Source organism: Melospiza georgiana, chromosome 23, assembly GCF_028018845.1.
Source record: "Melospiza georgiana isolate bMelGeo1 chromosome 23, bMelGeo1.pri, whole genome shotgun sequence".
Taxonomy (NCBI): Eukaryota; Metazoa; Chordata; class Aves; order Passeriformes; family Passerellidae; genus Melospiza; species Melospiza georgiana.
Genome location: NC_080452.1, coordinates 9,217,612 through 9,231,932, shown reverse-complemented (window position 1 = coordinate 9,231,932; position 14,321 = coordinate 9,217,612). Strand labels below are relative to the sequence as shown.

The 14,321-nt window shown below is 56.0% G+C and overlaps 2 protein-coding genes across 4 annotated transcripts; one reads left to right on the top strand and one right to left on the bottom strand.

Moving 5' to 3' along the window:
- Positions 1-332: 332 nt before the first annotated feature.
- On the bottom strand, positions 333-5,678 carry LHFPL5 (LHFPL tetraspan subfamily member 5). Of its 2 annotated transcripts, XM_058039969.1 has the most exons (5): positions 5,364-5,678; positions 5,175-5,282; positions 2,175-2,411; positions 896-928; positions 333-634 (listed from the first exon to the last, which is right to left on the bottom strand). In XM_058039969.1, exons 1-4 carry the CDS (start codon positions 5,584-5,586, stop codon positions 912-914), a joined length of 585 nt encoding a protein of 194 aa, XP_057895952.1. In that variant the 5' UTR covers positions 5,587-5,678; the 3' UTR covers positions 333-634; positions 896-911. The 2 variants fall into 2 exon arrangements, with proteins under 2 accessions (XP_057895952.1, XP_057895951.1); XM_058039968.1 differs by having other exon boundaries at positions 5,175-5,678.
- Positions 5,679-6,786: 1,108 nt separating this feature from the next.
- CLPS (colipase) lies at positions 6,787-8,945 on the top strand. 2 transcript variants are annotated; one of them, XM_058039900.1, is made up of 3 exons: positions 6,787-7,029; positions 8,508-8,630; positions 8,711-8,945. In XM_058039900.1, the coding sequence occupies exons 1-3, from the start codon at positions 6,967-6,969 to the stop codon at positions 8,843-8,845; spliced, it is 321 nt and encodes a 106-aa protein (XP_057895883.1). In that variant the 5' UTR covers positions 6,787-6,966; the 3' UTR covers positions 8,846-8,945. The 2 variants fall into 2 exon arrangements, with proteins under 2 accessions (XP_057895883.1, XP_057895882.1); XM_058039899.1 differs by lacking the exon at positions 6,787-7,029 and adding an exon at positions 7,581-7,676.
- The last annotated feature ends 5,376 nt before the right edge of the window (positions 8,946-14,321 follow it).

Here is a 14,321-nt window from a genome sequence, read left to right as displayed (position 1 = left end):
TGGGTGCTTTGTCTTTTATTTTGTTTTCTCCTTTGTGAAAGCCCTGCAATAAACAGATTATTTAATAACTGAGCCCTGGTTTTCATACATTCCCCTTGTAATTCTGTTCCAAGTCACGGGCTCAGGGATGGAATTTGCTTCACTAATGAACATTCAGCTTTGATTTCCAGAATGAGATAGATTTTGTTGGTGGTGTTGTGATCCATTTTAAAAAGGGGAGAAGAGTAAAAAATAGAACTGCTGGAATTTTTCCATTCTAAAATACAGAGGGTTTCCTCTGCCCTCAGGAGAAAAGCACAAAACCCAAAACACTGATATTTTGGTGGTTTGGTGTTGTTTGTTTTTTTTTTCTTTAATTCATAAATAATTTCCTTGAAAGAAGGTGTACAAACCCCCCCAAAAAGCAGCAAATTGCCATCCTTGCCCTCTTGTCCCTCTTGCTGATGGACTCAGAAAAACTCATGTCCATTTTGGGCTCTTTTCACCAAATAAGCTCCACAAGAGCTGTGAGCCAAGAGCAGCCCCATGGGTGAAGAAAACAGCTGTAGAAAATCCACAGAATTTGGTAAGTTTAAGCTTCCTAGAAGAGTCACTTCAAAGAAAAGGGCTGATGGAAGAAGAGCTCTGGATGTCCCTGGGAACAGAAAGAGTAAGGCAGCTGTTGGGAAATGTAGTTTGACTTCAAATTTTGTGCTTCTTTTATTTTGCACTTGGCAAGGGTTTGTGCTTTCCCAGTTTTGGGAGGCAAAGCAAAGATAATTTCTTCTTTAGCCACAAATAAAACCAATGTGAGACTCCAGCACCAAAATCAGCTGTCAATGCTTTGGGAATCAGAATAAAACAGTGACATGGTGGATGCTGGGAATATTAAAAATCTGTGTGGGTTATCACTTACGTGGTGATCAGCTCTGTCAGTCATTTCCCTCTTCTGTAAAACAAAAAGAGAATTGCAGAGTTAGTGTGTAAAACTGAAAGGATGAGTCTGTTTTGCAGGTTTATTTTCAAAAAGGAAGATGTTTAAAATGAGAACAAAGCCCCAGAGGCCTGGGAAATGTAATCTGGGTGGATTTGGGCTCCTGCCTTGTTCTCCATCAGTTTTCTGCTGCTGGCTCTCCCTCCCTACAGAGCAGTGTGTGGCTGTGGCAGGGATGGAGCCACCCACCATCCACCCAAGCAGCAGCAGTGGCCTCAATGCCTTAGGGTTGAGCTTTCATATTTTCCAGATTCTGTACTGCATTGCTATTTAACTCTGAATTTCATATAAAGCATTAGCAGCTCAGTCACACAGAACAATCCTTTTCCAACCCCAGAACCAAGGATGCTGCTGCAGCTTTGGGCCCAAAAAGTGCAAACAGCAGGGAATGGAGAAGGATGGGACTGCAGAACCTGGGGCTGGAACTGGACAATGAACCCCAGCATGGAAATGGACCAAAACTTATCAAAGTGTGAAAACTCATGACTCTGAGTGCATCTTGGGTGGTGGCACAGCCAGGCTCTTGTACTGCCCAAGGTGCATCCTTTGAAGGGCTATTTATATTTATTAGATTTCCTCTTATTAAAATATTATTTTAATAAACAATACTGATAATAGAATAGAATTAAAGAATTATATTAAATAATAATTATATTAAATTATCATGTCAAATAATAATTATATTAAATAATAATAATATTAAATATTATAATGGATAATATAATTAAATATTATTTTAATAAATATTTATTTGAAATCCTACTTTATTCCTTTAACTCTGTATGATTATTATATTAAATAATAATTATATTAAATAATTACATTAAATAATAATCGTATTAAATAATAATCATATTAAATAATATAATTAAAATATTATTTTAATAAATATTTATTTAAAATCCTACTTTATTCCTTTAACTCTGTATGATTATTATATTAAATAATAATTATATTAAATAATTACATTAAATAATAATATTAAATAATTATTAAAATTAAATTAATAATTATTAATATTAAATAATAATATTATATTATATACTATAATTAATAATATAATTAAAATATTATTTTAATAAATATTTATTTTAAATCCTACTTTATTCCTTTAACCCTGTCTGGTCTCTATTCCAGGCAGCCTCTGAAGTCACCGCCCCTGGGCTGAATCTCTGTTCAGGAGCGATCCCAGCACACCCACCGTTATCCTCCACTTTGAAATCCGAGGGGAGGAGGTTGTCCTGCCGGTTGCCCAGCACGAAGGCCAGGAAGGAGAGGATGAGGGCGTCCAGGATGCCGATGATGCACAGGATGTACGCCCAGCGCACGGTGCACGCGCCCAGCGTGTATTTGTCGGTTTTGTCCCCGCACATTCTCCTCACCTCGGTGGAGTCCCAGCCGTCGGGGTAGATCAGGCAGCCGATCATCAGCCCTGTAGCTGCAGGGACAGGGGGACACTGAGCTCCTCTGCTGATGATGGTGCCAAAGATTTTTACCTTTTTTTGTTTTACGTAAATTTGTAGCTTTGTAGATAGCTGTATAGAGAATACTTGTAACTGTAGCTTCAAGTATTTTTCTAATCTTTCTTCTCTGCCTTTAGCAATAGTAAGCTAACCTTATAAACACATTCCTAACTTGTTTAGTCTTATTCCAAGAAGAGAGCTAACTTCAAGAACGTTCTCTTTTCCAGCCAGAATCTGGACCAGACACAACAAAAGTAGGGCAAAAGAAACCCCTGGACTGCTTCCAGAGGGTCAGGGCCCCAGGAATTATTACCTAACCACCTAACCTTTTGACTGGACAGTGGATGATAAGTGCACTAACCTCCTAACCTTATAAAAATTGTAGAATTACTATTCCACATGTACTTTTCACCATGTTATTCACCTGAAAGCTTTCAACTACAGGTTTGCTTTTATACTCACCCCAATTGAAAGATGCATTCTATTTTCCAGGCACCAACACTGACGTGGAGAGAGCAGCTGGAGGAGCAAACATCGCACTGCAAACACATCAGGTGCTGCACATTTGTCCCTTGAAGGCACTGGGGTTGCTCATCCCCATGGGCTGTGCTGCACAGGCAGGGAGGAGGAGGAGGAGCAGGATCTGCTGTGATGCCTTCCCCCAGCCAAGGACCAGCAGCACCAGCATCTCCTGTCCCTGCGTTGCCCAGGCAACATTTCTGCTCCCTCTGCACAGAGCCCTGCCCGTGGCACTCCAAGGAAATCTCTCCAAACACAACTGCAATGGGTTCAGTCTGTGCGAGTGCAAACCCTGGCCTAGCTCCTTGCAGCTGATTCCAGCCCAGGGTTTGCTAAGGTGGAGCTGCTGTCAGCAGCAGCTTTGTGGGCAGATTAATTCTGCTTGTTCAGCTGTGCTGGTTCCAGCAGCAGCTCCTGTGACTGCTCAGAGCTCACACAAAACCTTGGGAGCTGCTCCAGCCTGGTCACGGGTCCCCAGCACCTCAGCTCACCTTTGCCATGGCAGCTGTGCCAGCAGGCTGCTGAAGGGCAGCTCGTGCCCCAGATCTCAGCGCTGCCTTTTTCCCCCACTCAGAGAAATTTAATTTACTGGACAAGAACAATGACCAGGCGTAGGGTGAGTTAATATGCAAGGTTTTGGGACATGATTAACGAAAGCCCTTCACATGCTCCATTCCTGTGTGGGAAGTAACTGCTGCAGATGTGGGGCAGTCCCTGACTCCTGTCACACTGGAAACAAGCCCATGATGGACAAGCAGGTGTTTGTCCCTGCCCCTCATGGACATCTGCAGCACCTTGTCCCACACCTGTGTCCCTTCTCTGCCGCCAGGTGCTCAAAAACCAGAACCCCTTTCTGGGCCAGTGGCCTTGTCCTTGCCAATGTTTTCTTTTCCCTTGGCTTGGGGACAAGCCAGCTGCAAGGTGAGCAGGCAGCTTCCTTATCTGCAGAGAGGATTTCTGTTCATGGAAAAGCAGCTGGTTAACTGCATACAGAATAAATCTTCCCTGTAACTAACAGAGAAATGGGGAAAGTGGGAAAGAAATAATTTCTGTGAAATTGTCAGGAAAGGTCGGGAAATTGATCCTCTCAGCCTGCCTACTTTGTAAAATAATTCCTGAAATGCAGCAGTACCTGTCCCTCTGGCAGAACTGCCTGTGACAACTTTCTGTTACCCAGAAGAGAAAAACAACAGAACATTCAGAGCAACAGAGTATTCAGAACCACAACAAAAAATGGAAAAACCCCAACTGCCACAGCAAAGCCTCTCTGCTGCTGCTCCCCAGGAGGCTGAGCTGCCCCAAGCTCCTTATCTAAATCTTCGCTTGAGCTCGATTCTTTATCAGGGCACTGAAGGAACCCCGTGCCCCCTCCCGCGGGTGTCAGCGGGGCTGTGGCCCCGGCTCACATCAATCATTCAGGAGCACCAAAGGCCTGGCTCGGGTTCCAGCTGAGCCAGGAGTTGGGTTACAGGTGTCTCAGGTGCCTTGGGGAGGGATGGGGAAGGCTTGAGAGCCGCGGGGATGAGCAGCAAAGGGAGAAAATGCCAGTGATGGTACCAAATCAGCCGGTCAGTCCCATCCCCGTGTTCCATCCTCCTCTGCATTATTCCCCGAGCTCAGGGAGTTACTACAATGGGCCAGCAAGCATCACCGCTGCGTGCCTGCTCCGTTCCTGCCGGATCCCAAACACCGGAGAGCGCTCTGTGCCCTGGGGGGGATTTTCGGTGCTCTCGAACTGATCCTCTGAAGCCTCCCTGCGGCTGAGCAGGAGCAGCGGCGCTGGGAGAAGCGAGTTTTGAGGACCACAAGGTTTGGGGTCATAAGGTTTGGCAGCCACAAGGTTTGGGGCCATAAGGTTTGGAGCAACAAGGTTTGGGGCCACAAGTTTTGGCAGCCACAAGGTTTGGGGCCACAAGGTTTGGGGTCACAAAGTTTAGGGCCACAAGGTTTGGAGCAACACGGTTTGGAGCAACAGGGTTTGGCAGCATCACCTGGGGAAGCATCACCCGACAAGCGGCTGCGTCTCAGCTGCTCTGGAAGGAGTTTTTTACTAAAAACTCCCCGCTGGTAACCAGTAAGGGGGAGCACATGGCCTGGAGGTGACACTGGGGTCTCTTACCTGTCCAAACCTCCCGTTCCCAGCAGAGTCGGGGGCAGAAAGGCAAAGGGGCGGCCCCCGGGGTCCCCCCGCTCCCCGCGCATCCCCCGGCCCCGCTCACCCGCCGCCAGCTGCATCCAGGCGCACACTTTGTACACGGTGGCCGCGTTGCAGAAGAAGAAGAGGCTGAAGCAGAGGATGGTGCCGATGATGAGGAAGGTGGAGACGCCTACGAAGAACATGGCAGTTTTGAAGGCACTGGAGGGGATGGTGCCGAAGTCCAGGGGGCTGCCCTTGCAGATGAGCTCACCGGTGAGCGCGTTGCCGATGCAGTAGGAGAAGAGGCCGAAGTAGCCGGCCTGCGGCGTGTCGATGCTGTCGCCGATCCAGTAGGGCTGGATGAAGGTCACCACCATCAGGATGGAGAAGCAGAGCGTGAAGACGGCCCAGAGCACCCCCATGGCCCGCGCATTCCGCACATAGTTGGTGTGGTAGATCCGCGCCGCCTCCTGCGCCGGCAGCAGCTTGGACATGGCGGGGCAGCGGCACCGGCACCGGGGCTCCCGCTCCGCTCCGGGCCCGCTCCAGCCCCGGGGCTCCCGGTCCCGCTCCGGTCCCGCTGCGGCCCCGCCCGGCGGCAGCGGGGGCGGCGGAGGCTCCGGCGGCGGCGGGACCGCCCCGGGAGGCGGCGGCGGCGAGACCTCCTCCCACCCCCGGAGAGCCGGGGGGGACCCGGGAGGAGCCGGAGCGACCCCGCAGCCGCAGCCGGAGGGGGCGGGCGGCGCCTTTGGGGATGCTCCTGAACGGGGATGCGCCCTGCGCGCCGGGGATGCTCGCTCGGGATGCGCCCCTCGCCTCCTCCGGGTGCCCTGAGAGGCACCTTGGAGTTACCCAAATATCCCCAGTGTAACCCAAATAACCCCAGTCTGTCCTGGGGTGCAGCCTGTGCCCCTGGGCTGTGCCCTGCAATGCCCTCGGGGGTGCCCTCTGTCCCATCTGTGCCCCCATTAATGCCCTGGGCTGTGCCCCAGAGCTCCCCTGTGCCCTGCAATGCCCTCAGGGGTGCCCTCTATGCCCCCAGTAATGCCCTGGGCTGTGCCTTGCACACCCAGAACGTGCCTGGGCTGCCCCCCACACCCCTGGGTGTGTCCCAGGATGTGCCACCAGCCCTGGGATGCATGTTGGGATGAGACCCCCAGTGTGCGCCCCACAATGTGCCAGGGACTGATGCAGCAGCCCCTGGGCTCCCTACCAGTGTAGGAGGACCCTGGTGAGGGCTGGAAGGGCAGGGGGTCACAGCCAAGGGGACACAGAAATCGGGACACAGAATTTGGGACACAGAATTTGGGGCACATCACGGGGCACGCAGCAGAGCCCGGTGAGATCCTGGGGTCATGGGGACAGGTGACACTGTGATGGTGACCCTGCAGCCAGTGCCAGCCTCAGCATCACCCCTGTGCCTGTCAAAGTCCAGGGCTGTGTGGCCATTAATCACATCCAAGAACAGCCAGGCCACTGTGGGCACGAGAATCTGTGTCATTCTCAGGGCTGTTTGCCCTTCATCAGCCCCACCCCCCCAAACACAGACACACAGCAAATATTTGGCAGGGCAGGCTGAAGTGGTGGCCCTTGGGCTGGGGACCGTGGTGGGCTCTGGATCCTCGCAGAAGGCTCTGCTTTCCTGCACTACATCAGCTTTCTCCAGCAGGTTTCCGTGGTTCCATTTGAGAGATGGAGGATCTGGTGGCTGTCCCGTGGAGCAGAACTCCTGCTGTAGCAACCAGCCCTGACTTTGCCCAGGAACCATCAGCAGCAGCCAGCAAGGAGAGCATCCCAGAGAGCCCCAGCTCCACGGGGAAGCAGAGGAGGAAGAGGAAGCACAGAAGTGAAGCTGTCCATTAGGGCCCCCCAGGATGTGTTTTCACTGGGAGCAGCAGGCAAGGAGATTCCACAGGGCTCCTGAGGGTGCTGATTGGGTGAGGGTGTTAATTATTGGGGGTCCCACCCCCGGGAGCAGCATGGTTCTTGAGGGAAAAGGGAGGAAGGGGAAGGGAGGGAGAGAGGGAGAGCCCAGGGGGAAAAGGGCCAAGAGAGAACCTGGTCTGCCTCCCACAGCTTAACAGGGAGATTAAAAGTGGGTGTGGAATAAAACTGGGGTCAATGGGGTTACAGATACCTGATACTGCAGGGGAGGGTCACGGGTTTAGAATAAATCTTACATTTTGGGGGGGGGGTGAGACAGAGCAAGCCATTGAACTAAAATGTGACTCCAGACACAAGTGCCATTATTTTGTGTTCCGTTTGGCCAAAGGAGCTACTAAAGGGCAGGGTGTCACGGCCGGTGGGGACAGCACCTGGGGACAGCACCTGGCTGCCCTGGCATGGCCGGGCCCTTGCCCTGGGCACCGCAGCAGTGTCCCAATGCCATGGGCCCAGGTGTGATAGGAGCAGCCACATCAGCTGATGGCGATTGTGGCTGGCTATAAAGCAGCTGCTGGCCCCGAGGCGCAGCCACAGCGAGCCCACCATGGCCAAGGTGTTGCCTGCCTGCCTGCTGCTGGCCCTGCTGCTCCTGCCCCCAGCCCTGCTGGCGCCGCAGGAGCGAGGGCTCATCTTCAACCTGGTAAGGGGACGCCAGCCCTGTGCCTGGCACGAGGGCCCCACTGCTGCAGGGGACACGCACGGAGGGGTGGAGGTGTCTGTGAGGGAACTTGGAGCCTGGGAAATCAGCTCTGTAAAGGGATAGGGAACACAAAAAGGGGAGCAGACAAACTCTCTGCCCTGCTTGAACCAGGCAGGACCCCCAGCCTGGATGGTTCACAGGGCCTGGGGAGGGGAAATGCTTTTCCTGTGGTGTGACCGTGCTCACAGGGGTCTTAGGTGGAGGGAAGAGATGAGGATCTGACTCCATGCTTCTGAAGGCTTGATTTATTATTTTATGATATATATTACATTAAAACTATACTAAAAGAATAGAAGAAAGGATTTCATCAGAAGGCTAGCTAAGAATAGAATAGGAAGGAATGATAACAAAGGTTTGTGGCTCGGACAGAGAGTCCGAGCCATCTGACTGTGATTGGCCATTAATTACAATCAACCACATGAGACCAATCCCAGATGCACCTGTTGCATCCCACAGCAGCAGATAACCATTGTTTGCATTTTGTTCCTGAGGCCTCTCAGCTTCTCAGGAGGAAAAATCCTAAGGAAAGGATTTTCCATAAAAGATGTCTGTGATACTGTGGTGTCTCAGCCCTCCTGTGAGTCCAGCAAAAAAACCACTCTGAGTTGGGTGGTATTTTGGGGCAGAGTGGGAGGCTGTGGCATGGGGACAGTGCTGCTGAGCCTCAGCCAAAAGCAGAGCTGGTGTTCAACACCCCCCAAACCCCTGGGCTCACAGCTAGGGTGAGACTGAAGGGGAGCAAAGAGGGACCCGGTGCTGTTTGTGCTGCAGGACACGGGGGAGCTGTGCCTGCAGAGTGCCCAGTGCAAGAGCGGCTGCTGCCACCGAACCGACGGCCTCAGCCTGGCCCGCTGCGCCCCGAAGGCAGCTGAGACCCAGGAGTGCTCCCCAAAGGTAGGTGCCCCCTGCTCCCAGGGCTGGGCGGGCGTGGGGCGCGTCCCCCCCACGCTGCACCGAGCCCTTGTTCCCTGCAGAGCCTCTATGGGGTCTACTACAAGTGTCCCTGTGAGAGAGGCCTGACCTGCGAGACCGACAGAACCATCGTGGGCTCCATCACCAACACCGACTTTGGGATCTGCATGGACCCCCACGAGTCCAGGAGGCGGTGAAGGAAGAGCCCCCCGTGCCCCTCTGCGCTGCCCCTGCCTTGCCCCCTCTCCTGGGTTTAGCTTTAGTGGGAGAATTTGAATAAAGACCAGCTTCTGCCGAGATGCACGGTGGAGTTTTCACTCAAACCTGGTGTGAAGTTCACCAAACGTGGCCCAGGACAGGGACAGCAGGGCCAGGCAGTCCCTGAAGAAGCCACCAGGACATGATGGCTTCACCTGTGTGTGTGTGCAATCACCCAACCATGTGGGCTGGGCCAGCAGCAGGCCGTGGGCTGAGCTCTGCCCCAGGTGAGTTTAAAAAGGGGGTGCCGGGAAGGGGGAGATGCAGCAGCCCCGGGGTCTGAGGCTGTGCTGGTCTCGGTTTATTTCCTGCTGTGGCACATAGCAGGGTGAGGAAGAGGAGGCAGCTGTCTGGCAGAGCTGTGGGAGCAGCAGGAGATGGGGGGATCATCGGTGAGGGTGCTCTTGGCTCCTCCAGTGCAGACTTCACCCCGTGTTTTTCTGTCCCTGGGGATCACAGGAACCCCCGGTGCCACTGCCCACTGCCCCGAGGGCTCTGCACCAGCTGGGGAGGCCACAAAGGCTGAGGGCACCCCCTGGCAGCCGAGGAGGTGCTGCAGGAAAATTCATTTTCAGGACAAGGCTGACTGGCAGCTTGAGGATCTGCACCTGCAGAAACACCAGGGACGCCTCTGGGAGGGTGGCACAGCTTGAGGGAGCCCCCAGTGTTGAAGGGGAACATGGGGGGCAATATGGGCACCAGTCTGGCTCAGAGGGGCTGCAAGAGGAGAAAATTCTGAGCTGGGTTTTAGTTTTAAACTTGTGGCGGGTGGTTAAGACCTGGAGGGTCTTGTTCTCTTGGCAGGAGACCCCATCAGAGCAATGTCCTCAGTGGGGCAAGGGGCAGCTGGGGACAGGGATGGGGACAGCAAACCTTCTCCTGCAGCACCAGCCCGCCCGGGGGACACAGGACAGGGGTCTCTCCCTGGATTCCCCTCTCTGCGGGTCCCCACAGCACTGGGAGCCCCCGGAGGGGCTGGGACAGGCACCGGGGAGCCCCTCCTGCCCCAAAGCCTCTGTGCTCCGGGCTGGGACCGGCAGAGGGCAGCGGCACCGTGCCCACGGCCCAAAGGGACCCCCAGCCCCGCACAGACCCCCGGGACGGGGCACCGCAGCCCTGGGGGTCCCTGCAGTGCCCCCCAAGCTCTGCCACCCCCGAGTCCTGCCCTGGGAGCAAGGGGGGGCAGGCAGCTCTAAACTCTGCGGGTTTTGTGGTGTCCCTGTTTTTGTGGTGCCCCCGTTTTCGTGGTGGCACCAGAGAGGTGGGGGCTGTGCTGAGGTGGGGGTCGCATAAATCCCCCTCCCTTCCTCCCCCCGCCCCATCTCAGCCCTGTATTTACTGGTGAAGCCGCAGCTTTGTTTTGGCAGCTCTGGGCTGGTAAATATTGGCTTGAACCGAAAACCAGACGCTGCCTGACTCACGGCGCCTTAACAAACACAGGAAGGGGCCCCTGGTGCGTGTGGGGTGCTGCTGGCAGCCCTGGGGACAGGGGGACCCCGCAGGGTGGGCACAGACCCGGGGTGAGCAGATAGCATCCTTGGGCGGGAGGGCTCTGCTGCAGCCTGCGGGGAGATGGGCAATGGAGGGGTGCCAGCACTGGGGTGCCCCTTCCTCCTCCCCTGCCCTGCACAGGGTGTAAAGCAGCCGGGAATGTGAGGCTGAAGGGCAGCCCGAGATCCCCACGCCAGCAGCAGGATTGTCCCCCCCGTCCCAGCCCGTCCCGTCCTGGTCACCCCTAAATGTTACAAAGGGGGTGCCCCGCTCCCCAGGGCGGCGTGTGGCACATGCCCGCCCCGGTGCCCCCTCGCCCGCCCTGCCCCAGGGTACAGGATGTTCTCACCCAGCCCAGCTCGGCTCCCCAACCTCTCCCCCCTTTCCGCCAGCCCTCGGCCTTCACCTCTCCTCCTCTGCGCTGCTTTAACCCTTTTGTTCACCCCAGACATCGCCTTTTCCTCTCCTTCTTTCTCTCCTTCTGGATTTCTTTATAATTTCTGCCCAGATGCACTGAAAATTCCTTCTCTACCCATTCCAGGGTGTCCCTGCATCCCCAATCGCTGCAGCTGCAGTGGGGTGCCCACCCTGTGCCCAGCTTTGCAGGCACCCCCAGAAAAGTCCCCCCACTCCCAACCTTGCAGGAATCTCCAAGGAAAACCTGTGTGTGTGTATCTGTGTGTGTGTGTGTTTGTGAGTGTGTTTGTGTTTGTTTGCTCCTGCAGCCTCACCCCGGGGGCACAGGGGCTGCCAGCCCCAGCCCTGGCAGGGGGAAATGTGGATTTTTGGGGATTTGAGCAGCCCCTGGCCCCCATGGTGGAAGGGACAGGCAGCAGCCCTGCAGCCCCAGCTCAGGACGGTGATTTCAGCAGGGGGAGAGCCCAGGCACAGCCTGGCTGATTCCATGTCCCCACAGGCACAGTTTGGGGACAGTTTGGTGCCCCAGTTTGCTGCAGCCTGGGATGAGGATGGGCCTGATCCTGCAGCGGGGTCAGGGGCACTGCTGGGCTGGATTGGGGGGCACAGGGGGGATTTTGGGGCTGTTTGTGCCCGAGGGGCTGCCCAGAACCACATCTGGAGTGCACAGAGGGGTTTGGGGGTGCACAGAGGCACCTGGGGCTCCCTGCCTGCTCCTGGCTCTGGGTTGGTTCCCCCCATAAACCTTTACCCCCAGTGGGGCTCAGGACATGCTGGGGGGCAGCAGACCCTCTCAGGGTGTCCCTTGGGCACAGCAGGGTCCAGAGGGATGAAACACCTCCCTGCAGGGTGTGGGACACCCCAGCCAGCACCAGGGGTTTGGGGAGTCCCAAATCCTCAGGGAGATGCCCCAGTGAGCCGCCACCACCCTCTGCTGGCCTGGGGCACCTCGGGCTGTGCCTGCAGCAGCAAAACCTCCCTGGCTGTGGGGCACAGTGGGGTGCAGACCCCAACGCAGACCCCAGGGATGTGGGGGCCTGATCCTGTCACTCAAGGTTTTCCTAAATCTGGGCCAGGTTTTTGCTGTCCCAGGGAGATGGCTTTGGGATGATGCTGGCCACAAGCCATCCTTCAAGCTCTCTCTGGAAGAAAGGCAACCTTTCTAGCAAAAATTAAAAAAAAAAAAAAACAAATTCATGGAAAGCTCTGGTTTGCCTCTTCTTGCCAAAACCAATTGTTGATGATTTTTCACAGCTGCTTTGGCTTTGCCTTTGCCTGTGACAGAGGGAACAATGTCAGATGTGCTCCTGTTTTCCCACTGCGACTTTTTCCCCCTGGAGCTGGAAGAGGGGAAGGATCAGACTGAAGGACAGGGACCTGTCCTAGGCAGATATCAGCTCCAGGGGCTCCCGGACCTGGCATGAGGATCTCAGCCTTTCCTCCACCCTTGGAGCTGCAGCTGGGGTCTCTTGAGGGTGTTCCCCTGAGGGCTGAGCACTGCCCAGCTCATGGCAGCGGTGGAGGGTACAAATGGGACATGGAGATGCAGAAATGGCCCTGGGAGAACATCCAGGCACCCACCCACCTCCACAACCCCCCTGATGGTGTCCACCAGGGCATGAGTGGAAAAAAATCCTTATTCTGAATAATTGGTGCTGCTGGAAGCAGAGCAGTACAGGGAGGTGTGAGGAGGGGATGTTGGGCTGCACGGTCTGGGCAGAGCTCGGGGCTGGGTGCTCTGCAGCAGCCAGCTTGGGGGGAGGTTCTCCCTGCAGCTGGGCTCCCCCTCAGCGGGTGTTTTAGCACCAAATTCCCCAAAATGTTGGTGAGCTGGGCTGGGGGAGCAGAATGAAGGAGGGAGGATTTTGGGGAGGGGGATACCTCCGTGACATCGATGGGGATTCACTCCTGGGAGGGGGTGCTGAAAGGGTGTTGGGGTGGTGCTGGGGGGGATGAGGGGGGGATATTTCAGGGATGTTTGGGGGGACGCGGGGAGAATGAGGAGGGGATATTAGGGGGGGATATTGAAAGGATATTAGGGGGGGATATTGAAAGGAATGACTGGGGGGGGGGTCCTGGGAGGTGCTGGGGGGAATATTGGGGGGATATTGGCAGGGATGTCAGGGGGGATATGGGGGGAGCAAGGACGGGATATTGGGGGGGATATTGAAAGGGATGATTGGAGGAGGGTCCTGGGAGGTGCTGGGGGGATACTGGGGGGGATGCTGGGGTTGGTGCCGGGGGCCACACCGCCCCCCCCCGGGCAGGAGCCCCGAGCGGGCCCGGCCCAGCCGCCCCGCGGGCCCCGGGTGGCCCTGGCCGGGTGCCCCCCCGCCGGCCCGGCGCTGAGTCAGGCTGTTCCCGGCGCTCCCGGTACATCGCGTCCCCACGCCGGGCGCCTGGCACGGCGCCCGCCCGGTGCAGCTCCCGGCAGGGGCACGGCCCGCTCCGGCCTCCCGGGCTGCGGCTCCCGGCACGGAGGGGCCGAGCCCGGCTCCGAACCCCCCGGGAGCCGCCGGAGGGGCTGGGGGGGCGCTGGCCCCGGTCCCGCTCCGTGCCCCCACCCGCGGCTCTCCGGGAGCCCCGCAAGCATTGGGGCACCTGCGGGCGATCCCCGGCGGTTCCTGGCTCTCGGATCCGTCTGGCAGCAGCATCTCCGTGGCAGGGCACAGCCGAGGGTCCTGGGGGGATCGATCCCCCCTCAGCCCCGTGCCCAGCCCCGAGGCTGCGGCTCGAACCCGCCCGGGCAGCCCCAGGCACCCCCAGCCCTCCCCGGCCGAGGCTGGTACAGTTCGTTACGTCCAGACCGGAATGTACTTTGTGTTAGAAGTGGCCTCGAGCCAGGAAGGCAAAGCCGGACTTTATTTATCCTCCCTGCTCCGGCCCCGCTGCTGCATCCTGCCCTTGCTGCTCGTGTGGGGCTGGATCTCCGGCAGGGCTGGGGGAGCCCTGAGCTCTGTCCGCCTCTCTGCTGCTCGCTGACAGCAGGGGAAGGCAGCGATTTTCCCCTTTTCCTCAGAAGGGAGATAATCTGGGGAAATATTTGTGTCTTTTCGTCTGGTAAAAGCTGTGCTGGTGTCTGGGAGGAAGCGCCGTGAGGAAGATGGGAGCTCAGGGATGGAGCTGGGATCGGGGATGGATCTGGGATCGGGGATGGATCTAGGATCAGGGAAGGATATAGGATCAAGGAAGGATATAGGATCAGGGAAGGATCTAGGGTCAGGGAAGCCTCTGGAAGGAGGTGCCCCTGTCTGCTGGCTTGGGGGCTTTTTGCAACAAGGGGCAGGATTTGGGCCACGGTCTGGTAATTTTTGGGTTGGAAATGCACCTGGAAAGATCCAGCAGGGTCAGGCCTGTGACACAGCAGGGACTTCAGTGGGAGTCCCCACATGTGGGGGGATGTGTTGGCTGTTAAAAAGTCGCATTGAGAGCCTTGAATCCAACCAGAGAGGGAGAGGCTCGGGAGGGATGAGGGGATGGCTCTGGCCGATCATTCCACAGCCAGCA